Source organism: Rhipicephalus microplus, chromosome 2, assembly GCF_043290135.1.
Source record: "Rhipicephalus microplus isolate Deutch F79 chromosome 2, USDA_Rmic, whole genome shotgun sequence".
NCBI lineage: Eukaryota > Metazoa > Arthropoda > Arachnida > Ixodida > Ixodidae > Rhipicephalus > Rhipicephalus microplus.
Genome location: NC_134701.1, coordinates 245,569,257 through 245,584,291, shown reverse-complemented (window position 1 = coordinate 245,584,291; position 15,035 = coordinate 245,569,257). Strand labels below are relative to the sequence as shown.

Below are 15,035 nucleotides of genomic sequence, written 5' to 3'. Positions count from 1 at the left end.
TCGTATAAATCATAACAGAAATAGAGGCGGTAGCAACTTCACAAACAAAAACAATCTTTTATTGGCCATTGTCATACTTGTAGCGACACACTGACAAGCCCGTAGATGGAAAGTAAGCGCATTTATTCGTCTCTGTTCCGTAGACAGAGCTTGCATGAAGTTCAAGCAGAAGCAGATGAAAGTGGCAGTTAGGTGGTTGGCTTGTTCCATTGTCAGCTCAGAAATTCGATGACACGTCTGTCATTATATTAATTCTAATACTTTTCTGCAAAGCTTTTTAATAACAGGTTTCTATAACATACATTATCAGCCACATCCAATATCATTAAACTGTCATCTCGGACAACAAGTCTAACAATATAGGTTGCACGTAACCGACACATACGTGCATATTATTCTATAACAAGTGCTTCAACCTTTCGCGATAAAAATAAAGTGTCTGTAAACACGGCTTAAGGGAAGTCAAAGAGTCAACTTCAATATCACGCTGGTCACTTTCCACAGGTACATCGAGATACTTTAGTTTAACCACGCTTTCATTTTATATTGGACGCCACTCGTCATGTGTACCGCATGTAAAGATGTGTGCATGCGAGACCGAGAAGTTTTTGAGCTATTCAATTTTATAAAATAGCATCCATAGTAACTTAAGTGTAACGTATGTTCTGCTTTGTGTTAAAAAAAAGATACTGATATAACGTTTATTACAGATCATTCAGTTCATAATCCATGACAACATGCCTTTCGGGTAATGATTCGCGATTTTAGCAGTATGGACACTAGACAATTTATAAAGACATTTTAGTATTAAGGGACACTTCGTCGAAAATGTATTCGATTCTTGCTTGCTAATTACCGTTGCAGAAATGAACTGAGTTTCCATCTTTTCAGAAGCATAACTTTCAATCGGTTAATTACACAATCTGCGAAAACGCTGGCACAATAGTGTGAAGCTTGCAGTAGAACAAAGAAGTGTTTGTTTTGCAGTGTGGGCACGTCATGAGTTGTTTTTTGCCGGCGCTAAGTAAAAAAATAATTTGTCACTTGAAAAATTCCTCACCGTGGGAAACTGCATTCATTGAAAAAATGTCTTACGCTCTTACGAGAAAAATTTAGCGAATTCCGAAGCTAGGCCTATTATTTTCGAAGCTGGTCAGCCAATAGTAAAGCGGCATTGCGAAAAAGAAACTTTGTGAATTTAGCCTATGTTCCTTTTTTTATTTCGCTCAGTAACATGCGCGTGTTAATGCTTCCTCGAACAACGAGCCACAAAATCACCTCTTACGTTTGCGCAAATTCTTTCTCTACCGAAGTTCGTGTTTGGTAGTCACACTTTGTTCGATGCGATTACGCTGGTATCAAGATGAAAAAAGATAAAGGTGAGAGAAACGACGTCCACGGACGATCTCGCCTGCGGTGAGAAGGAGCGTGAGGTGCGGATGCACATAAGGTCGATACTCATTTGCTGTAAAAATAAAACCAGGCGTTAGCATGATCGTTCGGGTTAATGATCATGTAATGCCACCGCAAGCTCCGCGGTATGCTCCCAAATTGACGCTGCATCGTCGCTCACATTGGCGCTGTAATAATAGGATAAAATTTACGGGGCACGCAAGTGCTCATCTGCGTCGGCCACAAGAAGATTAGCGCGTGCAGACAGTCGTATTCTTGGCTGCCCACACGCTTCAATTAAAAGCCAATTTATGCCCACCACGATTTGCCTACAACCTAACCACCACGAGCAAAATCGGTGCTTCCTGTTACGTCATCATTCCTTTCCTTCCTTCTTTCTTTCTTTCTTTTTTTTCTTTAATTTTGTTGCACTTAATTTACCCTGTCAAATCTCTCCTTGTTTTATTCCTATTCACCTTCTCAACGAATTTGCATGCATCGATAGAGGTATTAGCTGCTAATGAAGGTGCCCGGCTTTTCTGCGCTCTGTTGCGTTGATGTTCATCTCGCCGTCTCATTTCTGACCTCTTGTTTCTCTCTCTCTCTCTCTCTCTCTCTCTCTCTCTCTCTCTCTCTCTCTCTCTCTCTCTCTCTCTCTCTCTCTCTCTCTCTCTCTCTCTCTCTCTCTCTCTCTCTCTCTCTCTCTCTCTCTCTTTCTCTGCGTCTGTTACTCTCTCTCTCTTTTCTCTTGGCTTGAATACGTTGACTATAAATAAGAGAACGTGGTTTGATTAAATTGTTCATTACTGAGATCTCACCTAAGACTGTTCGCAAGTATCGATTCAGATCCCAAGCTCAGCTGCGGTGGAACTGTGTGGGCCTCTCTAGTTAAGTACGGGCAGACGCAATGCAGCCCTCTGAAGGCTTCCGAATTCGATTTCCTTTAGGATGATGGTTTGAAGACATATCGTCTGGGCAGTTAGCAAGCCGACTGCTCATAGCAAGTAGAGGTTTCTAAGGGCGCTATAAAACCAAAAAGGTCAGAAGACGTTTCGACATGCGTGTGCAAGCCCGGTTGATTCTATAACATCTCTGCTCGTTAGCGAGCAGACTTTCCAAATGAACGCTTAAATATTGTTTTGACGTGTCATTACGAACAGCACCCTAAAACCTCAACGGAAGCGTTAAATCAGTTTAATGTTGCCAATTACCTTCGTAAACTACGTTTTATGTTCATTTGGTGGCAGAAATTATTATGGATGATTGAGACGTAGGCCGTATTTTATATACTGCATTTCATACATATACCATGGCACCCGTTGGACGTCACTGAGATTCCACCTTGCTTTCGTGTACTTTGTACTTTCAGAGCAGAACTGTTAGGATCGACGATGACCATGTGTCGTAGGTGGCAAGCTATTGTCATCATTAAACCGGATGCACCGTCTTCATTGCCATCTCCCGCTTCGCACTTTCGACACGTACGCCAATTTTTCCGGTGTGGAAGGCAATAACTCTGATCGGTTAAAAAACGAGCAAGGAAAGAAATACAGAAAAATAATAATTATGGCGGATGACTCCGGGAAAAGCTTGGTGTTCGCTGTCCCTGACATCGCGCAGTACACGAGCCTCTACCCTTTCACCTCCTCAGAAACAAGACTGCCACGACTGGGATCGAACCCCCAACCTTCCGGGCAGCAGCCGTGAACCACCACTATTGGTCTACCGGGGCGAACCGACCGAAAGAGAAAGAAAGGTAGAAAAAGAGAGAAATTCTTGCCAGAAACTTTCTTGGTGAGAACAAGCGTAGCCATGCACAGCCAGCATAGCAAGGAGTGGGAAATAAATAGGTAGGAGAGTAAGAACCTAGCCGAACCAAGGCCAGCTGTAGGTGTACAATAGCTATTCTGTTACCCATGCGTGTGTGGCTTCCTACAGCCTCTGCTATTTTCTTCCCACTAGAAGGAATGATAGAAAGAAACGAGCTGGGAATTCAACCTATGACACGTCTGGTTACTTACGCTTCGTTTCTGCATAATAGATAAAGGAATAAAAACGACAAGTGGGAGTCAAACGAGAAGTGCGTAACATCCGGCACACTGAGTGTCATCTTGCCTCCTGGTGGTACTCAATCCTTGTTTTCCTAAAAGCATATATTCAGCATAATTTAACCCAAGTACTTTGATCAAAGGTCAGGTGCCACGGGGTTTCGTTGTGTGCTAACCTTTGCAGGGTCCTTTTTATCCTAGTACACCTGAGTCCTCGGCCGTATACTGAGCTATTTTTAACTACACGTGTTTGATGCATACCGATGTTGATGTGCGCAACAAACCTATTAAGTGCCTCTCTGAAATGGTGTGACTGACACTAAGAATGACCTCGACAGCGTCATGTGGACTGATGAAGTGCCGATGAATAGTAAGAACTGTAGGCATGCCACTAAATAGGATTTGAAGAAATCCTTACTTTCTACTGCTTCTAAATCATTCGTGCATTAAATGTGCAAGTTTATGAAAAAAAAGACTTCAACAAAAACTGAGAAAAGAGGCAAATAATTATTCATGCGCAGTACGCTTGGCTCATTATGACTCAATTCTAGTCGTTGCATGCCACAACTATGTGTGCCTGTAGCTAGCCAACAGACGGGACCCGTATCACAAGAAAGTTACTGAGTTTGTCCCTGAGTGCTAAAGAATCAATAATACGGGTACATTGATGCTGGAGGTGGTCGGCGAGTGGCAACCGTAGCACTTATGAACAGACCACCTTGCATACTCGCTGGCCCTGTCCCTGCATTCTTCGGCAGTTGCGAAACGAGCGCATTGTGTATCGTATTTCATCGATCTCCCACACTTATGAAGGGAAACAACGCGAAAAAAAGAACAAAAAGAACAGAAACGTGACGCAAGTGCTGTTATGGAACCCATGGTGGTGTAGCCAAGGCCACACGAGGCAAAAAAAAATTTGGCGTGACACGCAAGCAAGTTGTTGCATAATGCGTAAGAATTTTATATCCGTGAATGTATGTAGCTCTTTATTATTGTTTCTGGTACTATGCGTGGAGTGAGTGAGGGTTTTCGGTTAGCACATCAGTATTATAATATCAGCAGGACAAGTTAATTCCCGTTATGCTACAATAACTATTCTAAGGAAAACTCAGAGCTCAGGGATGGGTGCACAAGGGTTCATAAAAACTCATTATTCACGTGTTTTTTTGCGGTATAGTGCTTATAAATTATATGTAACTATAGTACTGCCCATGCAGCAAACGAATAATACATTTCCCTTCAGCTCTTTTTGTTTTCTTCTGCTATCGCGACTTCGAAAGTTCGTGAGGATGGCTAACAAGGTCTAATTGATCTTTCAGTAAAATTACAATTGCTTGTCATTGGATAACACTAAAAAAAATGTATATCTTCTTTGCCGGTGGCGTGCATGCGTGTTGTTTCTTGTTTTCAATATACACATAATCCTGCGTGGTTGTTCGTGGTCACGTGATCGAGCCATTCATCGTGTACTCTTTCGCAGACAGTGTTCACGGAAATACAGGAGAGCAGAATAACAGATACGAAAGTGTGCTCTCTGCAACATCTGAAAACGCTTAGACAACTGAATTTTTCTTATCTCTGACTCGATAACAATATTCCAGTGCCCTAAGAACACACTCAATAATATGTTATCGAGCAAAACTTGTTTCGCTGGAATTTCTTCCGACATCACAAATCTGGTGTCACTGAAACAAAGTGCTCTGGAAGACGTCAGGGCATGTGCTTCTGACGAGCTGAGCAAAGAGCCACATAATTACGATAAAATACGCATTTAAACAAACAAAGTGTAGCATCAAGCCCTAACACCGTGTTGCCCCGTTTTGAGCTGGTCCCATCGTAACGATCATTTCAAAAACTACATTCGCTTACTGCGATTGCTATGTAATTCACGGGAATGGTTCACAGATTGCGTATTTTGATTCATTTTCCTTTATAGTTACAGCTGCTTCTCATAATCAGTCCTGTCGAATGGCTGGAGTTGGTTAAGACAGGGGCGTGGCTTATCCCTATGGCTGCGATGACAAATGGCGAGATAAAATAATAATAATTGTGTGGGTTTAACGTCCCAAAAACCACCATATGAATATGAGAGACGATGTAGTGAAAAGCTCAAACAATTTCGACCGCCTGTGGTTTCTTAACGTGCACCAAAATCGAAGCACCCGGATCTCGAACATTTTCACCTCCATCGAAAATGTGGCCGCTCGCAACCGGGATTCGATCCCGCGACCTGCGGGGCAGCACTCGAGCACCTCGACCACTAGACCAGCGTGGAGGGTGGCGTGATGAAAGTGTAGTGGTAATTACTTTTATGAGATATGACTCAACGTCGTGGATTTGCCTTAGGGTGTTGCGACGCAGTGTATATTGCATAGGCGTTCGCCGGAGGAATGGAGAATTGGAATTGTTCATAACCTCTATCATTTATCGTAGCGTTATAAGCTCGGACTAAACTACGCCATGTTTTTGCAGAATCCTGTTAGGGGTCATTTAAATATCTGATCCCCATAAATCTTGTAATGAGCACACAGTCTATAGATAATACTCTCATTTTGTACAAAGCACAGCTCTCGATGCAATGAGACGCACATATGGGTCCTCCATTCATATAACCTAATAAATTTTCGCGATCGGCCACCACATCAGATGACTCTCGGGGACAACAGTATGGTACGCGCAATCGCCATTTCTTAAGATATTCCTTAGATACGCTGCAACGTCTTTTGCCAGTTAGTGTAGTATGACCCGTTTCAGTTCCTAACCTCTAAACAGCGTCTTCAGTGATCTCGGGTGTCCTTTAGCGCTTTTAATGCGCCTGTCTTTACTTCTTAATTGTTATTAACTTCCTCCTGACATGTTAGCGCTCTCAAGAGAGCCATTGACCACCCTGCAAAAGAAGTATGAGCCTTCTCTCCGTAACATTTTCCATGGATTATCATCTTACCTTCTAATATTACGAGCTAGAACACGCAGATAGAGGGCAAGATTATCAGGCGTATCAGTAGACACGCAAGTTGACCCCCACTTTTCGACCGGTACAGGTGGGTCGGCCCCGTCAGGGCGACGCGCACGCGTTGGCGACGCCATCAGCTGTCCTCCCGGAAGTAGGTGAGCCAGTACACCACGTTGACCACAATGAATGCGAGCGGAAAGACGACCCTGGAGATCCTGTCGACCTTGCTGACGCTGTTGATCCAAAGTTCCTGGATCTGGCTGGACATTCGGCGCCGCGCCATCAGCGAGGGCCTCTTCTGGCGACGATAGTCTCGCCGCCTCGCGCTTCTCCGGCTGCTCGGTCTCAAGCCGTGCCTCGCCGTGCCGTGCCAAGCGGGGCACTCCGCCTGTTCTGCGGGTGCTTCCAGCCGGCCGTTGGCCGAACCTGCCACCAGTGCATTCTCTCCAGGGGGCGTGGAGTCGGGAGATCCGACGAAGGCCACGGTGGCTTCGGGTCGCTCGGCATCGGTGCAATAGATGGCCTGCAAAATGTGTAGAAACGACGTGGTTTATTCAACAGAGTGAACGATCAGAGAGAAGCGCTGCAAATATTTAGCCTAGCGCGGATGTTTTACTGTTACCGTATAAAGCGAACCGTTTTGGCGTTGACGGAGGAAGGCGGGAGCGTTTTAATGAGAACTAGAGGCGTTTGCTCAGAGTCATGTCTACCATGCTACTCGTAAGAGTTGAAATCAGATATGTGGTATATACACTGTGCGCTGACAGGTACACGGAACAAGTGTCTGTTTCAATGGAACGAGTGTCTCTTATTCGGCAGAGCGTCTCTAAATCCAGAAGAGATGTTATCGCGTGAGATGTGCACGCACCTTTGTATAGCTTGTGGGCTAAAAACGTCTCACAGCACAATAAATTAGCGTTCCTTGATGTCTTTTAATTTAGAAAAGTGAGTGTAAGCATACAGGCACAGACAAATAGAAATATGTGCGTCCGTTATGGCGGTATTATGGGTCACTGTTTTTAGTAAGTGGCGTCTGGATAGTTTTCTCAAATTAACCACGGTGACGATAGCGAATTTTATCACTTTTGTGTGGCTTTTAAGGGAGCATCTGTTTATGCATATATGTCGAATTCGACATCCAAGTTTCGAGATGATCGTTGAAATTTATGCTTACGTACACAATTCCTGAAAGGACATTGATCGACGCTGGTGGAAGTTGCATTCATGATTTTTTTTTGAGGTTACGTAAGGCAGAATGGCGCGAAAGGCCTTAGGAAATACGAGTGTATAGTAGCAACAAACGCACTGTCCCCACTCTCTCAATGTCAACAGGGAGAGAGAAATACATGAAAAACAAAAACGTGGGGAGGCTATAGCCTGGTCCAAGCAGCTGGTTCTCTGCACTGCACCCTGCCCTCATGACAACCTCTTCATTCCAAACAAATTAAACTTATTTCAAAGAGCACACTTTTTGTCCACTGGAGCATGAACGAAAATGAAAAAAACTTTAGAACTTCTGGCACCTTGTCGGAGTTAATGAAACAGAAATCGGCGATCTGTCAAGCACAGAAGGTCATGACGACGAGCAGCAGTGTGTTGACATCGTATAAAACTGCTGGAGCCTGTATAACTCCTGCCTCACCGTGTGGTCCTACGCGTCTCACCTGTCGAGCGCATGTTTCTGTCGCCTCATCCGTACGTCCCGACAACATGTCAGAAAATCGTCCCTTTCGACCAGCATGATGAACGTGCACGCACCTGTCAACCTTCTGGAAAATGGCTACATTGTGTCCCTTGAAAATTTTTGCACCCTGGATCTTCAAGTAAACCTTTCATTCACTTCTCCCTTGACATCACAGGCTCTCGTGTACAGATGAATACTGCCACACAATTCACCGACCTGAATGCTCCTTAGACGAGCAATGTCTGATTGACACTTTTATATAAAAACATTGCGCTAGCGTTCGGCAAGTAGCCTCGTTGTTCACATGTCAAAAGCCTGATGGCAATATTTAAAAAACATAGAGACAAAGCAGCGCTATATATTCCGCTACCTGCGCTCTTTTTTGCGCACTTCCTTTTTTGTTGTTGGAATTGTATAAAGCACTTTTTGCTAGGCTTTCAAATTATATTCTACAGTTGGACACAGCGCGAGGTAAACGCAGACAACAATGGTCATGTGTGAATTTTTGTACGTGTTTAATCCGCGCTGTTTCTAACTATGGATACGTACCAGCTGGCTTGTATTTACTCCCTTTTAGGTTCCCTTTTCCCGTTCCCCAGCGTAGGGTAGCCAACCGAGTATGTGCCTGGTTAGCGTCCCTGTCTTCTATTTTTTTTTTGTTCTTCCTTCCTTCCTATATTCTGCCTGTACCCAGCAACGCTTGTAAGACAAATATTCGCTTTCTGGACACTGTACAAGCACAGTGACTGCGGCATCACTCCCTTAGGCATGGTAACCTGTTGAGTGAGCCGTGACTGTCTCCCGACATCATCGGGATACAGGCATAGCGCATTATGGCGTCGGCATCGAATCATTGCACACACAGTGGCAGATGGTCGAGACGCGTAGGCCGCCTTTGCTCGGTCCTTTGTTCAACCAAAGTCAGAAAGTAGACGGGCAGTGCATTGTGCGGTCGCGTCCATTCAGCCACGACAAAGCAAGCGTATATCTCGCCCAAGAAAACCACGGCACAACACGCTTGCGACGGCTGTCGCCTCGCATACGTATTCTGGAAAGGCACTATTTCCGGCTCTGTCCTCTCATACACTGCCACAATGTTCGATCGGTGCGTGGTGAAATGTCACTGCGCCTCTGCTAGAAGCACTCGTATTCCACAGGACGCCGGACCAAGTTACATTATATAGGTGTACTTTCCTGTAGTATCAAATGCCACTACCACTTAGACAACAGAAAGAAACAATATTATAAAGAGATCGCCTCAAACTTTCGTCAGGTTCAGAGGACAACACACTTGGCGAGAACACTGAAACAGCGTGCTAGCACATATGCCCGCTTAGGACGAATGCTCAAGTTTGGTTTATCACGAATAACATATATATATATATATATATATATATATATATATATATATATATATATATATATATATATATATATATATATATATATATATATATATATATATATATATTCAAGACGCCAGAGTGTTCTGGGACGTGCCTGAGCATGTCGTCGTTCCAGTGCAGGCAGTGTAGACAAGAGTGTTGACCTCAGTACAATACTGTTTTCATCTAAATGCAGTGACGTGCTTTTTCAAGTATTGAAATGGTTTACTGCTGCTCTTTCTTCCAAACGTGTTAGAAGATAGTCAAAGCTTCTACTGTTGATTGAGGCTCTTGGCGTTCTTGCGCCACGGTTTGAAAAAGGCCCTTTATAACCAGTTTGCATAATACCATAAGCAGCTGCGTTGCACGTTAGGTAAGTTTGGTCCGTATAGCTTCGTATAAATATCCTGTTTTGTGCCGCGAAAGAGACAGGAGTAAGCTTAAAAGTTATACACACATCACGCAAAGCTGGAGCATCATGCGACATGCGTGCAGTTTTGATGTTTTCCTAATCACCTGTGAACCTAAAAACATCGTGTTGACTGCAAATTTAGAGATTCAAATGACTGATGCCTAAACAGGCGCGTCAAGATATACATGTCCAGTCCTATGTGGCCACAAACAAATTTTTCTTAAACAACCTAATGTGCTCCTTTTACTGGAGAGATTAGTAGCACATGTTGGCACCATTCGGGTGACACCATCTACTTCTTGTTTTAGCAACCCACTGAAAAAGAAATGGAGCTTCACGAAATATAGCACACAATATCACTCAATTCGTATTACACGGTATAAGTAAATTCTACGTGAATCACGATGTCTTACACGAAATTCTAGATTTTACGCGTTCATTGGGATCATGCTTTCTGTCTTTTTTCTTTTTTTTTCTCCACTATGGGGCTATTTCATACATTAAGCGTGCACGGCGCAAAAACACTTACGTTGCCAGGTAACGAGATCATCTTTTTCGAGTGTGACCTCTGGCAGTGGTCTCCAGCCTCCCCATAGGTCACAGATTCTAAAGGCTGCTGCTCGTCGCTGCCACTCTCTTCATCACAGCTTTCTTCCGACGATGCCTTCAGGCGTTCGGCTTCCATCTCCGGGCAGTAATAGAACTCTCCGCTTCCAACCTGCGACAGCATGTCAGACAGCGTTCACGCAACGGTATTTGACACTCAGATTGTTCCACGCTTTGACAAGCAGATCTTCCTCAAGGAGCACTTTCACGAGCAATCGCAAGTCCACCGAAACTCCTAGCATTGTCGCTCAATAGAAAAAAAAAAGAGGAATCTCTGGGGTTTCGCAGACACACGTGCAGAAGCGTGAGAATTGTGTTGACAGTTCCGTCCGCGTTGGCGCTTGCAGACGTAGGGCCACGCAAATTTCGAAAAAAAAAGAAAAATAGAGACAAGAAAATGACTGCGGGTTAGCTGAGCTAAGTCCAGTTGTGCCAGCGAAAACTTGTTTAGTTGGTTGGCTAGCACTGGTTTGAGCAGCGCAACCTAAAACGAGGGACTAAGGGAAGACAGACAAGGACGAACTTGCGTGTCTTTCTTTCGTCGCTCGTTTTGAGTTCCGCTGCTCAAACCAGCGTTAAGCTATGATTAACTAGCTCTGATGAATACCGTTTTGTTGTTTACTTGGTTATATGCTTCTGACCCTCGCAGCTGAACCGCGATTTGTCAACTGAACGTTGTGGCTTGTCGAACGTTCCGTGTGTGCACTTACTACCGTCGTTTCGTTAGTTTTCGAAGCCGTCGCCGCAGGCGACGTGAGAAACGCCAGGTTCGTAGACCACCCGTGAAACTACGATAACAGTAGATAAGAACGCTGGTGGCGCTCCTCTGTTAGCAGAAGGGCGCGCTCCTTGCGTTTTCACCTCGCGCACTGAGAAAGGGCATTTCAAGAAGTGATGGCGCAGGAGACAGGCTGGCCGATGAACGCATCCGTCGTACGCTCGTGCACAACCGCAACGCCACAACCAAATTTCGAAAGGTTTGTCGTAGACACGGTGTAACGCCATGGTCACAGTCTATCCGTTCTTCGCTTAAAGGCCACGCGGTAACAGACAGCGAAATGCCCTCGACTTGGCCCATAAAATTGTCACTTTAAAAACCGCGTTGTGGGGTGTGCGAGACGACGTTGTATCCCGAAGTCCACGGCGTTTCATAGTGTCTCCGAACGACAGCAAAGACAGTCAAACATCTGTTACCACTTCGGTCCGACACTGAATGGCGTTAAAAGTCATTGTGACAAAATAAGACATCGTTGCTTCCGAAGAAAATAGTACATACTGAGGAGTGTTGATGACATAATCCCAAAATCTTTGCCGAAAGTTCGAGGTTCCCCGAAAAAACTCGCGACACAAAGACACTCGTGTTTCTTTGAACCAACGTCGTGCCACCTATATATAGTTACTACATGTATAGTTACTATATATAGGTATGTGATTGCTTTAGGAAAGCAGTCATATACAGTAGCTTTAGAGCGACCCGTGTTGTGATCCTACAGCGTCAATAAGGTCAACTAGCCTACTCCCACTGTTTTCTGGGCTAGCGATGGGTCGAGCATGTCTTCGTTTCAGTAGGGTTTTCAGTGGTTTGCGCTTCCAATTATTCCATTACGAATGTCTTCTTTTGTTTTATTTTTTTTTAATCGAGTGACCATGCTTTTAGTATACCAATAGAACCTGTAGTTGTAATTTTTAATTTGTGGTGACCTACTATTGTCTGCATTTATGAGCTTATGTAACAGTTTACATACGGCTTGTCATCGTTCGTAACACTAACGCGTGTGTATTCCGACATCGGCGTATGAACAGTCACTGATTCCGACAGAAACCAACGCGTACAAGTTAAGCACACTCACTGTGCCTCAGAGAATTATTGTATCTACTTTAACATAGCTGACATGGAAACACAAATAAAATCGACTATTTCATTGACTGGACTCTAAGACCATTATGAATTTCACATGTATTGCCTTGTTCTTCCTCCGACCAAACTACCTTTATCTTCCGCAGGCTAGCAAACCTGATGTACACCATGGTGACCTCTCTACCTTCTCGCTCTTTCTGCGAGTCAACCGCTGCAGTTATAATCCGAATCCGACAGCTGCTATAGAAGAAAACGTACATCTATAATAGCCATTGACAAAATGTTAACGGCACGTTGTTGAGTCGCACCTTGGTCAAGAAGGTCAAGCAAAAAGCTCACAGTGTGAAATGAAAGCTACAACTGTATCTTGGATTAGACAACCGTTTTTATAAACCACCAATTTCATCTAGCTTTAGCACATACAGTTTTTTTTTCTTGCTGCCGCACAATATTACCTTGGTGAAATAGTGGACGATAGCAAATTCCACAATGGTGGCGAATACAAAACCAAAGCCAATGGCCACGTAGTAGTCCAGAGCAGTGCAGTAAGGAACCTTTGGCAAATCATTCCTGCTTTCCAATGCCAGGAAAGTCATCGTGAGTATAGTGGTCACACCTGTTACGGAGCAGAAACGTAACATGAGTTTCCATTGAATCACAGCTAATTGAGTGTCAATGTAACAAGTTTCAAACGAAAAAACAGGCTGCCGACTGTCAAAGCTACACATTTTTTTCACTTTTATTATAACAGTCTAGACAGCAAAACCACGCAACACATCCCGACACTTTTTTTTAATGAACCGATAATTCAGTTGCATCCACACAAAGGAATTTTCAGCAGGGCGAGGCGTAAATCACTAGGCTGACTTTGGCTTATTTGATTTACTTGTTCATTACTTCCTGCTCACTTGAATAGACTTTCGGCATGCTGTCAAGCCCGTGTTTTAGCTGCATGTGTTTTCTTCGTGCTTTTTCTTTCTACCTCTCGAAACTCTTCCGACATGTTGCCTTCTATTTCACGCTAGTCGACCACAATGGCTCAATCCTTGCAGGAATCCGAGCTACGGTTCGCTTACACATGTTCAATTGTTTTGCTTTTTAGGTGGGTGGATGTCGTACGTCATCGCGTGCTGTAGTATTCTGGCGCCTTCGCTTGTTGTAAACAGCGCACCGTGTGTAGTATATCGAGCGTTCTCTCGCACCAAGAAGTCTTCTGCATCTTGTTCTTCGCGCACCTTGGTGATGATCATATATATTTATAAGCCAAAAAATACAACTAGTCGCTCGGCGTAACCCAGGAAATCACGTATAAATTAGATGAAAAGAGGAAGCAAGCATGAAATAGACAAAAAGAATGAATAGGTAGAAAATTAGAAACTACAGGAATGAGAAATAAAAGTAAATGAAGAGAGAGAAAAATGAGAGAAAGAAAAGAGAAAAACAGAAAATGAAAAAGAACGAAAATAGAAGGTGGACAAAGAAGGTCGCCCAGCTCCGCACGTTCCTCAGGCTTGGCCACCTTCTTTAGAAGGTGCCTTATTTTTTATACAGTTCTTCCTGCTTCTTTAATAACTGCACTCGGTTATGTACAAAAGCCCCGCGGTGTTTTTCTTCCGTAGGTGTTAGCACGCCTCTTTGGTAAATTTCAATTTCCCCTGTGAAGAGATCCGGGCACATACGCTTAACACCGAACCGCAAGCGTAGGGATTTCATAAGATTTCTTCGCCAGTTCGTTCATTTTGATTCATTTTGCCCATAGTACAAAAGCTGTGTTTCCAAGTCCTCCTTTACCTTTTATTTTTTCGCGGCGTAGACAGTCCCGAACTTCACCGTTGTGTGCAGCGTATAACTACAGAGACGTGTTCATTTGTCACAACTAAGTTTGTACAGACTGTCTGAACAAAAACACCGAAACTAATCGTGAAATTAGGGTAATGCATTTTGAGAACCGAAATTGCGTGTGGTCACTTTAAGTGCACCCGAATCGCAATTTTGGCTTTGATAACTGTGTCTTCCAGTGTTGCGAACAGATTTTAATGTGTCCAATAAACAACAAGAAAGAAATGCTCGATAAATAATAGGCTCAAAAGTTTTTTAAGACATGAAACGGCGACAAGCACCTACCTTTGCGTTGAGAAAGTGTTAAATGAAGGCACAAGGCCTCGCCTTGCATTTGTCTCTAATGCAACTTGACTATGGTTAGCCTACTTTTGACACACGAAAAAAAAAAACAAATCCTCGCAAAGCTTACCGAGGGCAATCCTGTCAGCTGTGGCTTCTCGGTTGATCCAAAAGGACACCCAGGAGAGCACCACCAGCAAGGTACAGGGCGCGTATACCTCGATCAGGAAGTAACCCATGTGACGCTTCAGCTGGAAGCTCACCAGAAGCATGGCAAACGGTCCTTCTGTGAAAACCAACAAGTTGCGTGCGAAGCCCCCAAAAAATGTCACCAACGCAAATTTCATATTTCGCTCCGATATCAGAAGCCCTTCTCCAATACTTTTCCTGACACTAAACCTACATTCCTTGGCTGAAGTGTGCGCGAAAAAAATAAATAACTAAATACATGATCGTCTTTATCACGTGGTTCATGAGGACTAAGTATTTCCCAAACACTGGAACTTGACAGCCGCTGCCAGGCTTCAGTTTTCCTTTACAACCCCCTGATGTTGCTGAAGTCGGGCAATGCCAATT

The 15,035-nt window shown here is 43.9% G+C and overlaps 1 protein-coding gene across 1 annotated transcript in view; it reads right to left on the bottom strand.

The window, feature by feature from the left end:
* Window positions 1-37: 37 nt before the first annotated feature.
* The window catches only part of LOC119169317 (gamma-aminobutyric acid receptor alpha-like), a 31,435-nt gene continuing 16,437 nt past the window's right edge, over window positions 38-15,035 (bottom strand). Inside the window, exons 7-10 of the mRNA XM_037420429.2 lie at window positions 14,590-14,745; window positions 12,794-12,954; window positions 10,404-10,592; window positions 38-6,916 (exon numbers count right to left, since the gene is read on the bottom strand). Of these exons, the coding sequence (XP_037276326.2) occupies window positions 6,527-6,916; window positions 10,404-10,592; window positions 12,794-12,954; window positions 14,590-14,745 (896 nt within the window). The 3' untranslated portion in view covers window positions 38-6,526. The remainder of the gene's footprint in view (window positions 6,917-10,403; window positions 10,593-12,793; window positions 12,955-14,589; window positions 14,746-15,035) is intronic.